The sequence below is a fragment of the Arachis duranensis genome, chromosome 5, assembly GCF_000817695.3.
Source record: "Arachis duranensis cultivar V14167 chromosome 5, aradu.V14167.gnm2.J7QH, whole genome shotgun sequence".
Taxonomy (NCBI): domain Eukaryota; kingdom Viridiplantae; phylum Streptophyta; class Magnoliopsida; order Fabales; family Fabaceae; genus Arachis; species Arachis duranensis.
This window is the reverse complement of record NC_029776.3, coordinates 77,553,410-77,575,070: the sequence shown is the minus strand read 5'-3', so window position 1 is coordinate 77,575,070 and position 21,661 is coordinate 77,553,410. Positions and strand designations below refer to the sequence as shown.

Below are 21,661 nucleotides of genomic sequence, written 5' to 3'. Positions count from 1 at the left end.
ATGAGTGCTGCTGCGAGTGCCTCTTCCGTTATGGAGAGGTATAGGTAGAGGGTCTCCCCTGTTTGGAGTTTGGCAAGAACAGGTGGTTCTGCTAGGACTCTTTTGAAGTGTTGGAAGGCTTCTTCGCATTCTGCTTCCCATTTGAAGCTGGCTCATTTCTTCATCAGTTTGAAGAAGGGGATTGCTTTTTGTGCCGATGCTCCGAGGAAGCGGGATAGCATTGTGAGCCGGCAAGTGAGCTTTTGGATGTCGTTGAGATTTTTTGGGCTTGTCATGTCGAGGATGGCGCGACATTTCTCTAGGTTAGCTTCGACCCCGCGTTGCGTGATCATGAAGCCGAGGAATTTCTTGCCTCCATTTCGAAGGCACATTTTGTCAGGTTGAGTCGCATTCAATGCTTTCGTAGGGTGTTCATTATGAGTTTGAGGTCGCTGATGAGTTGTTCGCCGGATTCGGTTTTAGCGAGCATGTCGTCTGTATAGACTTCTAATTTGGTTCTGGACAGATTTTGGAATATCTTATTGACGAGCCTTTGGTAGGTTACTCCGGCGTTCTTCAGGCTGAAAGGCATGACCATGTAGCAGTATGTCCCGTCGGGTGTGATAAACGCAGTTTTTTCCTCGTCAGGTCGGTGCATTGGTATTTGATTATAGCCGGAGTATGCGTCCATGAAGTTGAGGTATCGATGGCCGGATGCGGCGTCTACCAATCCATCGATAATGGGTAGGGGGAAGGCGTCTTTTGGACAAGCTTTGTTAAGGTTCGTATAATCGATGCACATTCGTCATTTCCCGTTGGACTTCTTTACTAGTACGATGTTTGCAAACCACGTCGTGTATGGTAGTTCTATGATGAAGTTTGCCTCGAGTAGGGCCTTTACTTGTCTCTTGACCTCGGCTGCCCGGTCTTGGGACATTTTTCGTCTTCTTTGTGCCATGGGTTTGGCTTTGGGATCTATGACTAGCCGGTGAGACATTAGGTCGGGTCTATCCCGAGCATGTCGGCTGGTGTGAAAGCAAATAGGTCTCTGGTTTATTTCAAAAATTGAGAAAAATCTTCTTTGAGGTCGTATGGGAGGTTCCTGTTGATGAAAGTGTATTCATCTTTGGTTCACCCTATTTGTAGTTTTTCCATGTCGCCTTCTGGTTCTGGCATGGGCTAGCCGTCTTGTCGGGCGTCCAAGTCGACTAGGAATATTCCAGCTGCATCGTGAGACTTCTTTCGCAAAGCTAGACTGCTGTTGTTGCATTCTGCTGTGACCTCGCGGTCTCCGTTGATGGTGGCGATGGAGCCGTCTTCCGATATAAATTTCATAAGGAGATATTTGGTAAAAATGATGGCGGAGAAGTCATTGATTGTTTTTCTTCCAAGGATGACGTTGTAGGCGGTGGAATCTTTTAGGACCACAAATTTGCACGAAATTATCTTCCTTTGGTTGCATGTCCCTATGGTGAGGGGTAGGGTGATGGAGCCGTCCGGTTTGAGGAAGTTGTCCCCAAGTCCTGTGACGCCATTGCGGTGTGTTTGGAGATTTTCGTTGCGGTGCCCGAGCTTGTCGAAGGCTCCTCGGATGAGGATGTTGGAGTCTGCACCGGTGTCCACCAGTATCCTCTGAACTTGTCCTGTTCCGATTCTTGCCGAGATGACGAAAGGTGCATCTTCGGCCGAGGTGCCGTGCTGGCAGTCCTCGGGTAGGAAATTTATCGTTTTGTCAGGAGTGGTAGATGGGGCTTGATCTCTGACGGCCAGGACTTTGAGGTCCTTTTTTAGTGTCGATTTTGATTTACCTGATATGTCTTTGCCTGTGATAACGTTTACTATTATGGTCGGGTCGTCTTCTAGACTTTCCTTGGGAGGTTGTTTTTATGTTCTCGGGTTGCGTCCTTCTCTTTCAGGTGACCTGTCCCTTTCTGCGCGTTTTGGTTCTCTGATGATTTTGGCGAACTCTGGGAGCTTGCCGTCTCTTATGGCTTGTTCGAGGGCGTCTTTTAGGTCGAAACAATCTTGTTTCATGTGCCCGTAACCTCGGTGGTAGTCGCAGTAGAGGGTTTTGTTGCCGCCTGTTCTTTCTTTGAGTTGTCGGGCTTTTGGGATGATGCCTCGATCTGCTATCTGGTGGTATATCTCGGTAATGGGGGCCGTTAGGGGTCTGTAATTAGAGAATTTGCCGATCCTGGGTGGTCGATTTGTGTTTGTTGGTTTGGGGTGTTCCCTTATGCCTTCTCTGGGTGGGTTGTGCCGAGGAGTCGGGTTGTCGTGTTGGGTGTTGTTGTGTTGTCGTTTGTTGGCGGCGACGACCTGGCTGACCTCTTCGCCGTTTATATAATCTTTGGCGACGTTTTGGATCTCGTGCATGGACCATACTGGTTTGGTGGTAAGGTGTTTGCGGAAGTCTTCGTTCATGAGTCCATTCATAATGCAGAGACTTGCGACCGAGTCTGTGAGCCCGTCGATTGTTAGGCATTCATCGTTGAATCGGTCGAGATACTTTCTTGTAGATTCGTCGTGTCTTTGTGTGATTCCTAATAGGCTGATGGGGTGTTTGGCCTTGGTGATTCTGGTGGTGAATTGGGCCATGAACCTCCGTGATATGTCGCGAAAGCTGGTTATAGATTCGTTGGGGAAGCCATTGAACCATTTGATTGCTGGGCTAGATAGGGTCACCGGGAAGGCTTTACATTGGACGGCGTCGGTGGCGCCTTCTAGGTTCATTCTGGCTTCGAATGCTGTTAAGTGTTCTTGGGGGTCTTTGGTTCCGTCGTATTTCATGTCTGTGGGTTTATCAAATCCTTTGGGGAGCTTTGCTTTTAAAATTCTTTCTGTGAAGGGGATGGCTCCCATTATCACATGGTCGTTTCTTGTGCGTTTGGTTTCTCGGTATCGTCGGTCGTCGTCCGTGTGAGTGGGATCGCGAGATATGCTGCGGTTGTATCTTTTGCTATGTCTTCGTTCTGGAGATCTGTTACGTGAGGTGCTTCTATCATGCCTCTTGGCGTGTCGCTATTCTGGCGATCTGCCGTAGCGGGACCTGGATTTGGAGGTTACGTGACTTCTGTGTTCGGCGTTGTGCCTTTCTTTGTTGGCAACCCGACCTTCAAGTTCCTGCACCCTGTGGCAGAGTTCTCGAATTATTTGTGCTGACTTGTCTTCCGGATTCTCGGGATTCCGAATTTTGGCGGGGTTATTTTCTTTGTTATGGACGGTGCTTGCTATCCTCCCTTAGAGTATGGCTTCTTGATGTTCGGGGGTAGGATTCCGTGTTCGGGAGTTATCTTGGTGGCTTATAGAATGCTCTTCATGTTCGTCCGCCATTCCGACTTTAATCAGCGAAAGTTCCCCACAGACGGCGCCAATATACTGGATATCTCCGGTACAGGTTGAGAGATGGATCGGGAACTTGCGGATCGAGGCAGATCCCGGATTACTTGACTGGAGCGATGAGGGGGGAGGTACCTACAAAGACACTCCGATGCTCAAGTCAGAATGGATCTAAGAGGTAGAAAGTGTGAGGAATGAATGAATACCTGGGAAAACCTGGGTCCTCTATTTATAGGTGATGGTAGCTATCTTATCTTAATTTGTCTGCCTAAGATAAGGAAGACATTTGAATTCAAAAGTCGGTTAGGAATTCTAGAGGGCCGGCTTTTGGGCCTTTTAGGAGAGCGAGGCGGGTTGGACCCGGGCAGCCGAGTTTGGGTTCAATCCCGGGTCATGGATCCGTGGGCCGGATCCGTAACAGAAGTATTATTACCATAAAATGACATAAACGAAACAATATATTACAAAATCAAGAGTTTATTTGTCTAAAAAATAAAAATAATAGCTTAGTTGGTATTCTCATTTTATTTTTGGTCTAAAACGTTTTTCTATGCACAACGGAAAAATAAATAAATAAATAATTTTTTGTTAGTATTGAAATTAATAATTAATTTAAAAAAATATTTTTCAATTCATTTTCTTTTTATGGGCTAACAAAATGCATATTACGCCATACATTGAAGCCATACATGTACATTACGCCAATTTATCGGACTAAGGATAACAACGACATACTTACCTCTACAAAACCTGTAACATCACGCCGTAATTGCAACTTTTCCATGCAGATCTTTTTGTGTATATCCACATAATGCATATTTTCTTATATCTGAACCAATAACTTCTTTTATATTAAATATAACTATCAATGACTCTAAATCATGGCATTTTAAACTTTCAAAAAAGAATATGGTATAACAACTACCAAATCTTTTTATAATATTTATAATATTTAAAAAAATCAAATATTTTTATAAAGAGACAAACATATTTTTAATTATTTTTTATTTATTTTCCACAATTTTATATTAATAATTTTTATTTTTTCTAAAATTTATTTATTTTTTTTTTAAATATTATAAAAAGATTTAGTCTTTCTTAATAATTTTAATATTAAAAATTCTTTTTAATAATAATTTTTTTTAACGGTCCTTTAGAATAATTTTTTTTGTTTTTGTCATATGTCAAATTCTACTTTAAAATACTCACCCACAGTACCAAAAACAATATTCTTTAATTATATTTTTTCATATGTACTTATTGCTTTTTTTAATTTGCATTCTAAATAAATTTTCAACCCACTTCCCTTAACTCCAAAAAAAATTCTAAGCACCTATCCCAAATTGAATCATTCCAAAAAAATAAATAGCTTGGTCCCATGGCCCATCCCATACACATCCAATCATTTGGTAAGACCCCTACTATACACTTTATCACATGGATTATTACACTATCTCTATCTCTCGTGTCTTTTAATCTTACCCATTTAAATATTTTATAATATATCTTAATGGATGAAATGACCAACGTACTAAATTATTATATCTTTATATTATAGTTATCAGAATCAAACCGATAATTAATTCGATCATATAATCGGGTCACCGAATTACTGATTTAATCAGTGAGTTATTGATTTACCAAGTTAACACAGTTATAATTAAAAAAATATAAAATTATATAAATAAAATTAAAATAATATCTTAAAACTTAAAATGCAAGTTTTTACAAACATTAATAATCTAATATCAAGTCTTAAACCTAATTAATAATCTAAAAAATAGATAATAAACTAATCTTTAGTACAAAATATGTTCTCAATTTAAATCAACAAGAGCAAGTAAAAGATAACACAATCACTGATGCTGGCATTTTTGATGGAGTTTGAGATGAAGACATTTTAAAATTCTAGCAAAAGAAACCAAAAATATTTTTAGCAACAAAAGATTTATTTAAGTCAGTTTTTAAGCAACATAGCAACCACCACCATTCCACCAAAGTTCAATAACTTTGTGATTCAACAAAGTGAACAAACAACAATTCATAAAAAGCCCCAACAACAAATAACAGCATCTCTAAAAAACACAGCAACTCTAAAATACAGTAACCAGCAACAAACAACAACACTAAAAAATAAATGCAACATCAACAGCCACCAGATTCAAGTTCAACAATAATTCTAACTAAAGTAATAACCACCAAATTCAATAACAACTCTAAAAAATCAAATACAATAGTAATAACCACCAGATTCAATAACAATACAAACTAAAATATGCTCAGCTTTAACAACTCTAAAATTCAATTACAAATTTACAACAAGCAACAACAATACCAGGTTCAGGTTCAGTATTCAACAATTACAGTGAAAGACCAGGGTAAAAAACTTGAAGGGAGCTCACCTGGATAATTGGTTCCTAGACCGCGACCAAGAAGACGACCACCACCACCTGACTGACCCGAGGGAGCAGATGCAGAGCCAGAGATGCTGCTTGATTTTTGTTGAGCTTTCTGCCACTGACGAAGTGAACACAAGGCAGGAGCATGGGACCGCGACGGCGACGAGGTGAGGAGACGAGGTGAGAGACTGATAGAGCAACGGGGTGAGGGCGTGAGGCCGTGATCGAGAGAGACCGATATGGACGAGGTGAGCAGAGAGGCGACGAAATGAAGAGATGAGGGAAGAGACAATGGAGTGACGAGGTGAGGGCGAGAGTGAGCGACTGCCGAGTGTCGACGAGGAAGGAATAGAGAGACGAGGCTGGGGGGTTCCACACTTACCCTGGAATCAGACTGATTTCTCAATTCTTAGACTTGGGGCTATAGGGAGGGGAGAATAGCATTAGGGTTTCGTTGAAAGGGGAGGGGGGTCTAAAAGCCAAACAACACCGTTTCCATTTGTTTTTTTTTTTAAAGCACAACCCGGACCGGATTGAATTAATCGACCGGATCACCGATTTTAACAAAAATTCGTCGGGTCAAACTAGATTCTACTAGGTTTTATACATAACCGATTCGATGAGTGGTTCAACCTGACCAAATAACCGGATAACTGAATTTTTGGTCGAACCGACTGAGTCGAACCGAATTTGATAACTATACTTTAGATATACTTTTATATTATATAATATAATTATATATCATTAATGTAAATAGTTAGTACGTCCGGCGTTCTTATGATAATAATATATATATCATTTTAAAGGGAGCAACTCCCGCGTTGATGATTTCACGGCTGGCACCCATGTTTCACGTCCGACGTTGGTGATTCCACATTCGATGTCTGTGTTCTTTTTGATGTTCTACTTGTGCTTTTAGAAAATATTAAATATGAAATAACTACGATCTTATGTATTCAAAGAGGTTCAATCAACGATCAAACAACCAAATACAATTTATTCATAGGATAAATCATATATATAAACTAAATGCAAGTAGATATTACACAATTCTATCAAAAGAAAAAATATTACAAGGTTAAAGATATTTTCATGTAGTTCGTTCGAATGAGATTAATTCGAATTACAAAATCCACAGTAATTTAAATTATATAAATTCGAATTAGTCAACATCAACGTAATTCAAATTAAGCCAATTTAAATTATGCATTTATTGTATTCGTGGAATAATTTGAATTCTATTGATTCGAACTATAAAGAAATGTGACCCACACTAGTTCGAATCAATCTAATTCGAACTAGCACACTATTTTGACACATATAGTAATTCGAATGGATCTGTTACAAATTTTTATAGTATCCCTACTATTTTTTAAGTCTTTTTTAAATTATATTGCATGGAATAAAATACTTTGTTGTGGATAAAATATTTTTTAAAATTACTATGCATGGAATAAACTTTTTTTTAAGAGTACTATAAAAATTTGTAATGTCCCAGTAATTTAAGTAAGTAGATGATAAAAATATATATTTTTTAATTTTTAAATTATTATGGACTATGTAGAGTATTTTATTTAAAATTTGAGTACCTGCATGTATTTACCTAAGTCACTAGGACATTATAAATTATATAGTACTATAAAAATATTTTATTTCATGTAAAATAATTTTAAAAAATGGCTTAAAAGATGTTAGAAGTACTATAAAAACTTGTAATGTCCTAGTGATTTAGGTAAATACATGCATGTACTCAAATTTTAAATAAAATACTCTACATAGTCTATAATAATTTAAAAATTGAAAAATATATATTTTTATCATCTACTTACTTAAGTCATTGGGACATTACAAATTTTTATAGTACTCTTAAAAAAAATTTATTCCATATATAGTAATTTAAAAAAAATATTTTATTCCATGCAAAATAATTTAAAAAAATAACTTAAAAATGTTAAGGGTATTATAAAAATTTGCAACAGACCCATTCGAATTACTATGTGTGTCAAAACAGTGTGCTAGTTCGAATTAGATTGATTCAAAATAGTGTGGGTTTCTTTATAGTTCGGATCAACGGGATTCAAATTACTTCATGAATACAACAAATGCATAATTCGAATTGGCTCAATTCGAATTACGTTGATGTTGACTAATTCGAATTTATGTGATTCCAATTACTATGGGTTTTGTAATTCGAATTAGCCTCATTCGAACTACATAAAAATGTCTTTTTGGTAGAACCTTGTAACATTTTTTCTTTTAGTAGAATTATGTAATATCTGCTTGCATTTGATTTATATATGTGATTTACCCTTATTCATATTTAATTTACCAAATATTACCTCTCAAAGTTAGCTCATAGAAATCAATTTTTTTGGATGATCTTTAACTCACGTTCTTTCTAGTTTTAGTCAAAGCAACATTTTAAACTGCGATATACAGAATAATCAAATTGTAAGTTCAAGAGGAAAATTCTCACCTTACCGAAACTAGTATGATTGTAAAGAGAGGAAGAAACAAAGACTTTAATCAGTTTAAAATCTTTGTTAGAGTTTTTGAATTAAATGGCTGAGACTCAGAAGCTTGCCGATTATTGATGTGGATTTTATAAACCACAAACGATCGGCAAGTGCACCAAGTCGTACCAGATAATACCACAGGAGTGGGTTATCGTTCCCACGAGGATTAATGAATTAAACAATCAATGGTCAATTGATTATTCTAGTCAGACAAGCACAAACTTAGGGTTTCAATAGCAAATAGCATGAGAATAGAGAACTAAACAAGAGCAAACTGAAATAGGTTGAGAAAGTAATATGATTAAGAGAATTAAGGTTTCAGAGATAATGAGACTTTCGGAAAAATGATTTTTACTTTCCACCTTGATCACGCAAAGATGTATCTATGGCAAATCATTAGTAATCAAACCTCAATCTCTTGGTAATTCAATTTCTCGTTAACCTAATTAATTGCTAATCACTTAGTCAATTATTTAAGAAAAGAGGTGAAGCACGTTCACTAATTTAAGAACTAGACAATTTTCAAGAATTGTTTCTAGTTGATTTGATGTCACTTATCAAGTCTAGTTTTCAAACTTAAAAATTGAGAAAAGAAGTTTTCAAATTTAATTCAATTAATTAACTTTTCAAAATATTACGAGAATTCAAGTTAGAGAAGAATTATTTTCCAACACATTCAAATTCTTTGGATGAAGAACGAAAATATTTTCTTAAGAAAACATCAATGTATTAATCAAAGGTAGTAATCTAGAATCACTACAACAAATAAGGGTTTTCACAACGATCAAAAACCATTGCCTTAGATTGAAAAATCGTTCCCAAAACCTTAGGCAACGGTTTTTAACCTGTGGTATATGCGGCCGTTGCCATTGCTCAAAGGCAACGGTTTTTTACCTATGGCAACGGTAACAAAAAAACCGTTGCCAAAGTTATTGTTATAGGCAATAGTTTTGAAAGAAAATTTTAAACAACGGTTTCGAACCGTTCTTCGATAAGCAACGGTTTTAAACCGTTCCCTTTCATGATACAACGGTTTAAAACCATAACTAGATAGGCAACTGTTTTAAATTGTTGTAGTTTTATTATTCACAACGCCAACGGTTTTAAAGTGTTATTGTTAGTGTCATTTTTTGGCAATGATTTTAATACCATTGCCATTTTATAGTCGTCTAACACAACAGTTTTAAAGCGTTACCGTTGGTGTCGCTTTTTGGCAACGATTTTAGAACCATTACCATTTTATAGTCGTCTAAGACAACAGTTTTAAAGCATTACCATTGGTGTCGTTTTTGGCAATGGTTTTTAAATTATTGCCATTTTGTAATCATCTTTGACAACGGTTTTAACACCATTGTCTTTTGTAACGTTTCACAATGATTTTTGTAATATATAATTCTTTATTTACAATAGTAGTTTTCTCGTGAATGAAATTAATTTAATTTTTTAAGATTATTTAGTGTTAATAAATAATATAAACTATTCGAATAAAGTCATTAAAGAAAAATAATTGAACATTTTCCATCAAATTTGACTTATAAATATTATTGTAAGATCCACAATCACATTATATTATCATTGCAAAATAACATAATACTAGTCTAGGTCATAACTACTTGAACTTATTATCATCATTTTTCAAAATACCGTAATACTATAGCCTAAGTCATGACAACCTCGAACTATATCATCTAATTTTTCAAAAAATATAACAAAAAATAGTTGAAATAGCTAAGTTAGCAAATAGATTTATCATCATGTCCACAAGTTCATGACTTTTACTTTGTAACATTTGCTTTTAAAAAATAATCAAATATCAAACTACACATCTTTAATACTAATAATGTCTACTAAAAATGTTTGAGAGAGAGGACAAACATATATATCATAACATTCTTCTATTTATACACTAAACAATTGAATCAACATCAACATAATCAACCATTATTTAAGATATGATAACATATAAAAATTTCAACAACAACTAATACCTCCTCATGCACATCATTTTTTGGATTGCCTAAAGTGCTTCCTAGTTGAGCAGCTAACATCTCAAGGTCCACTCCTGAACTTTTTTGTTGCAGCATCATTTTAACAAGCGATTTTAGTTCATCTACTTCTTTTTGCATCACATCAACTTTACTCTCTAATGTTGCTTTCTCAGCTGCATGTTGCTACTTAAGGGTGGCAATTTCTTCATTTTTCTTCAATAAAGTTGGTGTGGCAACTCTTCTGTGATATCACACTCTCCTTGCCTTCTCTTTCCCAAATATGGATTGGAAAGCTCTAATTGTTGATTCTTTAGACTTTTTATTCTCAGCTTGCAGATGTGCCTATACTAATGTGAAGAAAAATAATAATAATAATAAAAAGAAAGAGTAACTACACAATTGGACTAAAAAACATATATCATTTGATAACATCAAAACAAATAATAGAAATTAAGAATAATATCAACAATCTTTAACTCAATGCAAGCATAAAAGTAACCACAAGTGATGGACAAATTACCAAGACACAAGAAATCCATAAACTATTTTAATCAAATTAACTCCCAATACTTACAATAACATCCTAAGTGTCTTCATCCAATGGTTTTTTCTTTGTGCTTTGGCGAGTTTCAACAAACATTTCTGCTTGAGTAGGTGGTTCATTATTTTCCTTAGAAGCAGCCTAAGTCTAGATCAAATAGCATTTATATAGAGTTAAAATAAGTTTATTTTCTAAAATCAACACATACTTGATACTGAAAGACACACACCACACATACACATACAAATGTACAACAAATAAAAAATTGTACCAATCTTGCACGTATTCTTGCAAAATTTATTAGTTCCTTTCGATGGCTAAATTTCTGTTGTGCCCTATTTTTCTTATTCTTCGCAGACATTTTCTACATAGCAAGAGACAAGTATTATAAAAAAATCATCATATTTCACTCATAAATGTATATAATATAATTGCATAAACAGACTACACTAACTTTCACATGTCTTACCTTAACTTTCTCAGTTCTCCAATAAGCAATTAACTTTCGAAAATGACTATCAGGTATGCTTTTAGGACGATTTTTCAGCATCTCATTAACACATTTGTATGGTAGAAAATGAGTTTGTTTGATTGTGGTCTTATACCGTCTCCAGTTGTCATTGATACGAGAAAGGACTACCCTCTTTCCTTCAGCTCGAATAATGAATTTAACCTATAAAACACAAATATTATTGGCATGTAAGAATAAAATGTGTACATTTCCAAATAGTTTCTAAAAGAAACAAGACTAATATTCTCACCTGAACATATTCTCAAATGGCTTCTTTATCTTTAATCCCTTTTCAGTTTGTGTAAATTAATGGACAAAAACCTAAATTCCTTGCCACTGTTTCTAAAAATTTGCTCAAGTTGTTTACAACTTCATCAGTAGAACTAGTTGCCTCTCCTTCAATATCTAGAGTAATTTCTTCTCTATCTTTCAACTGTCATACATGAATCTTCAAGTATTGTGTAGGTCATCATGTTTTCTTCACTGTTGTCTATATACAAAGAGAATAATTATATACCATCCCTCTTATTCATTTATATATATTTAATTGAAAAAAAATAGCTTTATCAATTTAGTCAAATGAATAAAATTCCATAATTTCACTATTGTTAATGATTTATTCCAACTGTGTAGGAAATTAGAAGTCGCTTCTAAAATTAAAGTCAAAGTGTAAAAATAATTACAAACCAAGACGAAATTTTATTTTTTCTATTCAGATATTGTTCCTATACAAATATATTATTTAAGTGTGAAATTTATATATTATTTAATAATAAATAAGTGAATATAATATTACTCATCATATAAATACACATACAAGTTTTTAAACTTAAATTCAAGCAAAATAATCCCACTAGAGAATAAGTGGAGTCAGATTTATGAGAAGCCACAAGATATCTTAATTTGCAATTTCTCTCAACAATTTTTTCATTTCTCAAATAAATATTCTTGTAGGCTTTAATCATCACAAAGCCTATATAGCAAGTAATCAATTAATGAAACAGAGTAAGAATTGCTTAAAATCCTTTTCAATAAGGCTTTGCCATATCAATTGGACTGCACGCTATGTAGCATTATTATTATTATTATTATTATTATTATTATTATTATAACATATATATAGTCTCTTCATTCCATTCATAGTATTTAGATATATAATTTAAAGAATGGATAAAAAAGTGAAAATGAACATTATACAAAATAGAGGGAGCATGATTTATTGAAATATATGTATGTCACTAGAAAAATCATAAAATTTATTTACAAAACAAAAAAGAAAAGAAAAGAGTTTATTGAGTAAAGTTGGATGCAGTATATTTGAACTTATAGCTTATGAAAAGCTACCGGGTACGTTTTTACCTCTAAGTTGAGCTTATTTTTTATTATTTGTAGAGCTTGAAGTGATGAAACGTGTTTTATAAAAACTGCAACAGAAAATGGAAAAAGACAGAAATTAAAACAGAGAAGGACCATAATTCATGGGAAAATTGTGTGTGGAAACTATAACTCTGTAAGGGGTATAGCACATTCAAACTAACCCAAATAAGTCCTACAATTTTTGCCTCTATTATACAAAGAAGTCGTCATATATAAATCTTTCAAAGTATTGTCTATGTCCTCAACATCAGTTGCATTAATATAATCCTTGTCCTGCTCCTCTATATTATCTCCTTCATTCTCATCCAATTTCTCTTCACCATCAGCTTCATTGTTAAGTTTAAGAAATGTATCAATCGACATTGAAGCAAATTGACGTATTTTTTCCTTTTTAGTTGGCCTTTCTTGCAAGCTGCCACACTCTTCAACATCATCTACAATTGTAATCTCTTTTCTCTTCAAATATTAACTCATTCTAGAATCCACTTCTCTAGTATTTTTGTGAGCCATAGAAGTAGATTTAGAAGGAAGTTCTTTTTCTTGTTCACAAGGAGATCCTTGTGAGTGAGTCATGCTTGCTTCTATCTGTACTTTATTTTTCTTCAAATTTTGCCCTTTTTCTTTTGCAAGAGCTTTTGGCTTTTCCATAAAATTCTGCTTATCATTTGCTTGGACACCATTTTTTCTTAAGTTCTGCTCCCTTTTCCTATCACTAAGGGTTTTTATCCTCTTAAGTGGTGGTAGTGGTTGATGTTGCTGTTGACCAGAAGACATCTTTTCTCGCTTAACTTCCATATTTTTCAAGAACTTTGCACGTAATTCAGCACTTGACTTTGAATCTATCAATGAATTTTTTGAACATTTTCTGATAAAAGGAAATAAAGGAATGAGATTAGTATACATAATAAAATCTATTAACATAATAGTAAAAAACCAAATCACATATTAAAAGAACCAAGAATCTATAAGAAATGCACCTGTTCATAAACAATTACACCAAAAATAAAAGAAAAAAATTATTCTATGTTGAGAAGAGAAATCTCTTTAAAGATCAGAATCATCATCATATTCAGCTTGTTGTAGGACAAGTGAAGGTTTCTCAATGATTGTATTTGGCATGTCTTCTCTAGTCCATTGAACTTCACAATTATCCTTTGGCACAAACAAATTATTCGCTTGATCAAAGGGGTCCTTTTGATTAGACTCTTCGGCTTCAACATCATACCCATCTTACATATTGAATAAATCCCTTGGCACTATGTCCATGACATAATGCTTGTCTTTGTTAAAAGGGTCTTGAATATAAAACCATTGGTGGACTTGTGAAGCTAATACAAAAGGATCATCCCGATAACATCTTTTATTGAAATGAACTGAAGTTAGACCAAAATTCTCTTCTTCAACTTCAAACCAATCACAGTTGAAGGGAACAAATTTGAAACATGCATAATAGTCTAACTCAATTATGTCATTTATTGCACCAAAATATGTTATGGCTTTTGTCATTGGGTTATTGTCCTTGGCACTAGCAAAGCTTGGTGTTTTGCACACCAAAGTCATACCACTGTTTTGAGGTGTGTGGCTTGCATCATGTTCTCTAGTTTGAAATTTGTAGCCATTGATTACATAACTAGAAAATCATTTTGAAACTGTTTTTGGGACTCTAGGCAAATCTGTTAAGTTGTTTCGGAATATCTTCTTGAGAAACACGCTCTTTGAACCATTCACTAAAATCATGGCTTAGAGTTTTTGCCTTCTTCTATTTTCTACCTTTAGTTTGATTGTTGACATGTTCCTCATACTATCTAAAATAAGTAAAAAGCGTGTTGGAAAATACATAAGAAAAATACCTAATTTAGTCTTTAACTTTATCACAATTGAATAAGATGTACCGATGAGCTTGCATTTTTGAGTTGGTATCTAGAGAAAAAGGTTGCCCTTTCCTCTTTCCACCAATTGGTCACCCCAAGCATGCAAAATAGCTACATGACATACTTCAGCTTCACTGCAATTATCATAATTTTGCGTCCTCCTACTCAGTCTTGTATCCACATCAGGACTTAAATACCTTGAGCAAAATGTCAAGCATTCCTCTACTAAATATCCTTCAATAATTGAACCTTTAGGGTGGCTCTTATTGCGAATGTAGGACTTTAACCTACACAAATATCTCTCGATGGGGTACATCCACCTAAATTGAACTGGGCCACCTAACCTCAATTTGTTTACCAAATGAATAGGCAAATGTACCATTATATCAAAGAAACTAGGAGGAAATATTCTTTCTAGTTGACACAAAATTTCTCTAATATCTACTTCCAAATGATCTATTGTATCATTTTCAACAACTTTTTGGCACAAGGAACAAAAGAATGAACCTAGATAAATTAAAGGGCCAACTACTTGATTCTGCATTAGGCATTTTATAGCTACTTGCAACAAATAATGCAACATAAAATGAGCATCATGACTTTTATAGCCTGATATCTTTTTCTCAGCAACATGAACACACCAAGAAATATTTGAGGCACTACCAGATGGCAATTTTACTGACTTCAAAATATCACAAAAAATAGTTTTTTCTTATGTAGTAAGGTTAAAACAAGCCTTAGCAATTTTTGTTTTCTTGCCACCATCTATCTCCTTTGGTTGAAGTTTTTTTCTTATGCCCATATCTTTGAGATCGTAATGAGCATTTACATGATCTTTGGACTTTCCTGAAATTTCTAATAAATTTCTAATAATGTTATAACATACATTTTTCTCGATATGCATAACATCAAGACAATGGCACAATGTATTTTGCTTCTAATATGGCAACTCAAAGAAAATGGACCTTTTCTTCCATGGACCATCAATTTTATTTTTTTTCTTCTTTCCAAATACATTGTCAAAATCTTTCAAGTCTTCAAAAATTTGTTCCCCATCTAATAAAGCCGGTGAAGACATTAATTCAACATCGCCATTAAAAGATCTTTTATCCATCATATATGGATGATCCATAGCAAAAAATTTACGGTGATCCATGTAGTACATCTTCCGGCTATGTTTTAAATAACAAGAGGAGCTGTTATAATTACAGCAAGGACATGCTAACTTTTTCTTTGTGCTCCAACCGGATAACATAGCATAAGCTGGAAAGTCACTTATGTCCATAAAAGTGATGCATGTAGTTGAAAAATTTTATTCTTTGAAGTATCATATGTTTCCACTCCAACTTCCCATAAAACCTTCAACTCTTCAATTAATGGTTGAAGATCCACTTCAGAACCTGTTTTGTTTTTCATGAAACCAAACCGAAACTGGATTGAAGAGAGAAACCAGTTTTAATCCGATTTGAAAAAATAAAAATCGATTTTAAACCGGTTTTAGAATTTAAATCAGGTCTTACCTACAAACCGGTTTTAAATTCAGTTTTTTAATATCCAAATCTAAAATCTATTTTTTAAAATTCAGTTTTAAAATCAGATTTTTTAACAAAAAAATCCTATTTTAATACTAGTTTTTGAAAATCTAGTTTTAAAACCAGTTTTTAAAAAAAAAATTGAATTTTAAAACTTGTTTTTAAAAATCCAATTTCCAAACCAGATTTTTTAACAAAAAATCCACTTTTAAAACCAGTTTCTTGAAATCCAATTTTCAAATCATAATTTTTTTAAAAGTAAAATTAATACTAAAGTCATTTTAAACTGTATAGGTTCATTACGACTAGGATTTGGTTCTTTATAAATCTAATGACATTTAATAATTCTCAAAATATCAAAAGTATACTACCAAAAAATCTCTCTACATGGGGTTTGTAACAAAGATGCAAAACACAAACATAGAATGTTCTCACTACATTTTTCACCATCCAAAAATTTTGTGAAGGTTGTATAAAAAAACATAGATTATTATTAGCAATGGACTATGATAATTCAAATAGTTGCCGAGTAGCTAATGCTACCTATAAAAGAAGTGCCAATAAGCCACAAACCACCACTGATAGATATATAATAATAAAAATTGTAAAGATAGAATAGAAGTCATGGAGTTCCACATACAAACATTTCCCAAACCTCCCTTTGAAATTTTTTAAATGAAAGAAATCATATGATGTGAATTGTTTTGGATTACAAAAAATTGTTTTCAACACTGCATAAGTGATATATAACTGAAAAATAAAAAAGTACCCAACTAGCCAAAATTGGGTTAAAAAAAATAAAACAAAAACCATAGCGAAACTGCTAAGCATATCTCTATAATTTAATAGCACAATGAATCAAAAAAGAAAAAGAAAATAGTGTAACCGCATTGCATGCATATAGCAGATGGTGGCACAGCAGAGGTGTCATATCCATAGATTTTATAGGCAAACGTGCTAAAAAGCCATTGTATAGAGATACCAAATAACACAGTTTAAATTCTAATTTATGAAGATCAAACAATAGAAGTATCAAAATCCAGTCTTTTAAGAAAATAAGACTTTATTCTATCTTCCACCTTCTGTCAGTTATGTGCACCCACCCAAACAATACAGATCACAATATGTGTTAAAAATTGCAAATGCCCAACATTATATAAGTTTGCTTGTATTGCTACTCGAACAGGGTCAAAACCACACACTGGTTGGCAATAGAATTGCCTTAGTTATCCCAATTCTCTCTTTACGTTATTTCGCTTTCCAAGTCCCTTCGCCTTCTATAACATAACAATATTGGACTTGTACCAAAGGCCAATCTGCTTTAAATATGGGACCAGTAACCTAGTTGTATTCTGAAAAAATATCCTCTTATATTAAAAATTTGTTATTGACTGGATTAAGTGATTAACACATGTGGTCAAAGTTTTGAAACTTATCTCATAAAATGTATGTGAATTTAAGTAGTTTGTTTAATAGATGTATCCATCAATTTTTGAGACATAGTAATGCACTTACACGTATGTTTTATGTTTGGTTTTTAAAGAAAAGAAAAACATGTTACTAAAAAATGGTAGATTAATATACAAAATTTATGTATTTCCAAATTACTAAGCCATTAAAACACAAATGGATAAGAAGTTAAGCACAATAGAAAGAAGGAAACTATTACTAACAGTTTATATTTGTTTCCAATAATTAATTAGAGTAATCAACCACTTAACTATATTTATGGAATTGATTTATTTGACTCTAATAAGATTTTCTCACTATTGAGTTCGTTAAAAATTCTGCTTCTTTTATGTAAGAGTAGAAAAACCTGTTAGAACCAACTGAACCAATCTCATGAACACGATTAAGCGATTGAATACTTCAATTAATTAAAAACAAATTTAAAGCCCTAGGCATGTGTCACATCCTCCTGTACAGTACTTACAAAAACTAGTTTTTACCATCTCTATGCAAATGATGTCCTATTTTTGGAGTATTTGAAATTCTCAGTTCACAAGTACGCAATCTAAATTCAAACCAAAACAGAAACTCAGTCAACATTCAACACTCATCTTGCTCATGTTCACAAACATCACCACTTTCCTTTCTTCTTCTTTACTCCAACAAAAATATTCAAGAGCCAAACACGCTCTAACTAAGCAACAGAAAATCAGAGAAGAAGACCACTTACCATAGATAGCAACCCACAAACGGCCAATGCAGCGAAGCAGCAGTAGCAAAATAGAAGCAGTGAAGCACAACCCACAATTAGCCAAGGCAGTAAAGCAGAGGCAACGAGGTAGAAGCAGCGAAGCAGAACAAGGGAGAAGCAGCAAAGCAGAACAAGGGAGAAGCAGCGAAGCAGAAGTAGAACAGAGGAGAAGCAAGGACATTGTGGAGAACGGAGAAGTAGTGACCCCGTTGAGAGGGGAGAAGCAGCAACGTCGCTGAGAGGAAAGATTCAGTGACACCAGGAAGAAAAATGCAGTGATGACTTCAGAAAGAAGGACGCAGCGACGACTTCGGGAAGAAGGACGCAGCGACGATGATGGTGCGACGTTGGTGAGGTGCGATTTAGGACTTCATGATGCGCTGCGGTGCGATGAAGGCTCTGATGGCGTGGGTTGGTGTGGGTTAAGGTTGATGGTGGAGGGAGGAAGAGCGCGCTTTTGCTTCGAAGAGAAGAAGATCAGAGCGCTTTGCCTTATGTTACTGTAGGCTTATCTTAGGGTGAAATTAATCAATAGATATATAATATTTTATTCTAAAACTATTTTAATTTTATTTCTTCATAATAATATTTGTTATATATTTATAATAAAAATATATAATATTTAATATAAATTTATTTTAACTTTATGTTTTCTAAATATAATATTTTTTATATATTTATAACAATAGTTTTTTAGTATTTTATAAATTTAGTATTTATAGAAAAAATAGTTTAAGTTTATATAATTATTTGAAATTATTTTTATTGGTATTGTTTAATTTGTATAATTATTTAAATAATATTAAAAAATGATTGTTTAAAAAACAATTGTTGTAATTAGTTGTAAAACCGTTCTTTAAAATAGTCAAAGAGAACGGTTTTATTTTGTTACTATAGCGTAATGAAAAATTGAACTTCAATAGCAACACTGTAAAAACCATTGTCTAAGACCATCTAATATAATGGTTTTATAGTGTGGCATTTCGGCAACGATTTTAATGCGTCTCTTTTGTACAATTCTTTAAACAACAATAAAAAACCGTTGCTTAAATGCAGATCATGATAACGGTTATAAAACCATTCTTTAAAATAGTCAAAGAGAACAGTTTTAATTTGTTGCTATAAAATATTGAAAAATTGAATTCAACAGCAACACTAAAAAAACCGTTGTCTAAATCTATCTAAGAGAACGGTTTTAAGGCATTGCTAAAGGCCATATTTGTTGTAGTGAATATTAGTACATAGGAATCAACAGAGCTCCTAACATTAACCAAGGAGACTAGTGACTCATACTCAAAAGAAAACCTAGAAATCTTGAAGTGTAAAAGCTACTGAAGGAGAGAAGAGACTCGCACGATTGTGACTTCTCCCCTAAAACCTAAGTTTTGAATTAAAAATCAAATCAAATTAAAAAAAATCAAATCTAACTAATCATTTAGCAATTTGCCATTCTTCAGGATGGACAATCAATGATCCAAATTATGAGCCTTGCACATAAGCTTTAATCATTAATTCAAGTGCTTAGCTTGGAAGGACTGGGGATTAGTGAGACATTTAGGCAAGAGATTACAAATCCTGGGGGTGGTTCAAGGCATCATGTGAGACGCAAGGTAGCCCATGTGAAGCGCACAAGATATCAATAAGAATTGGAGGCCTCTGTTTGAGTATGTGAGATGCAAGGTGAGCCATGTGAGATGCAGGGTGTATCATGTGAGATGCAAGGCTCATCAAGAAGAACTAAAAGCCTCTGTTTGAGCATGTGAGATGCAAGGTTCATCAAGAAGAATTGGAAGCATCTGTTTGAGCATGTGAGACGTAAGGTGAGCCATGTGAGATGCAAGACACATCATGTGAGATGCAAGCTTGCCATGTGAGACACCTAACAGTATGTGAACCATCGGGAGTGTGCTTGGGTGCTTTGGTGGGTTCCTTGTAGTGGATAGAAACTCTTCTGTTTAGCTCAAAAATCTCTCTGCTTGGCTTCTTCTTCTTGTTCTTCGCTTGATTTATCTAAATATCTCCTGAAATAAAAGAAATTTATAGTTTCAAAGTAATATGCACTAAATCATGACTTGATTGCTTAAAAAAAAATAAGAATTCCTAGTTTATTGAATGAAATCTTAAAGAAAAAATAACTAAAGATGCGAATGCATCAGTTATCGAACTTTAACTTTTATCTCTCGTTCTTTTTCTTACCATCACATACAAAGAAAAGAAAGGAAGAGATCGTTCTCGAAATTATGTACGAAGAAGAAAAAGAATGCAGGAGGTGGCTGAAAATGAAGAACCGTAGGTGTTATAAGGGTGAATCACCAAAATAAATTAATAAAATATCATTATAATAAAATATTAATATACTAAAATATTATTATCTAAAAATATTATTATTAAATAAAATATTATCATTGTTGTAAAACCCGGTCAAAATGTAAGTTAATTAAGAAATAAATTAACAATGGGTGCAAATAGTTAGAAAATATAATAATGATAATTTGGCAATTTTGATATGATATTTGGACTCAGTAGATTTTTCTGAGTCGGAAAACATAGTTTTTTGAGTAAAAATATGAACCGAAAATTTGACCGGCGTACCGACTGAGATCTGTCTGGTACTGCAGCTGAAAAAACTAATTTTTAGTAAGAAAGATTAAAAGTTATAATTTATGATTTAGAAAGTAAAAATATCTAAAGTGCGACTTAAAACGCTAATCTTAAAGATTTTAGCCTAAAATTGGGCCAACGGGTCATATACGTGAATCAGGCCCAAGTGGGACCCAAGCCCAAGGTATATAAACATCATTTATAAGCATTGAAGCTCATTTAACCCTAAAAATGAGAGGGAGGGTGGATAGAGAGAAGAGAGAAAGAAAAACCTAACTTTCTAAATTTCAAATCACCATAACTTTCTCTCCGGAGCTCCGATTGATGAGCCGTTTGCGGCTACGCATCGCTCTCGACAAGCTCTTCAAGTTTATTAAAGCATTGTGGTAAGAAATTTCGAAACTCACGACCAGTTTTCGTTTCTCTCTCCATTTTGTGTTTTTGGATTGAGTTTTGAGAAAATCTTGTGATTTTGGTTGTTTAGGAATGCTCTAGTATGAGTCATTGGTGATATTCATCACAAAATTCAGTGGGTTGAGGTAAAAAATCACTAACCCTTGTGATTTACTAGATTTTATAAACCCTAGATTGATGTATGTATGGTATTGATTGTGTTAGAGTTGTTGGCCGGAGACTATGAATTTTGGGCCTGAGGCCGGAAAAAGGTAAGGACGGTAAGTGATGATTGAATGGTGTGATAATGTATGAGATTGAATGAATTGGTATGTAATATATGAGAATTTGATTGATTGATGGAATAGTGGAAAATGAGGTTTTTGAAACGTGAAATGGATGTATTTGAGTTGG

At 33.9% G+C, this 21,661-nt stretch overlaps 1 protein-coding gene across 1 annotated transcript; it reads right to left on the bottom strand.

The window, feature by feature from the left end:
- Positions 1 to 1,158: 1,158 nt before the first annotated feature.
- Positions 1,159 to 2,355, bottom strand: LOC110281526 (uncharacterized). The gene is made up of 2 exons (XM_021143849.1): positions 1,881 to 2,355; positions 1,159 to 1,787 (listed from the first exon to the last, which is right to left on the bottom strand). Exons 1-2 carry the CDS (start codon positions 2,353 to 2,355, stop codon positions 1,159 to 1,161), a joined length of 1,104 nt encoding a protein of 367 aa, XP_020999508.1.
- Positions 2,356 to 21,661: the final 19,306 nt, after the last annotated feature.

Coding starts and splice junctions, on each gene's coding strand:
- LOC110281526 (XM_021143849.1), bottom strand. CDS start 2,355: ATGCACGAGATCCAAAACGTCGCCAAAGATTATATAAACGGCGAAGAG. Junction 1,788..1,880: donor GTCACCTGAAAGAGAAGGAC/GCAACCCGAGAA, acceptor AAGACATATCAG/GTAAATCAAAATCGACACTA.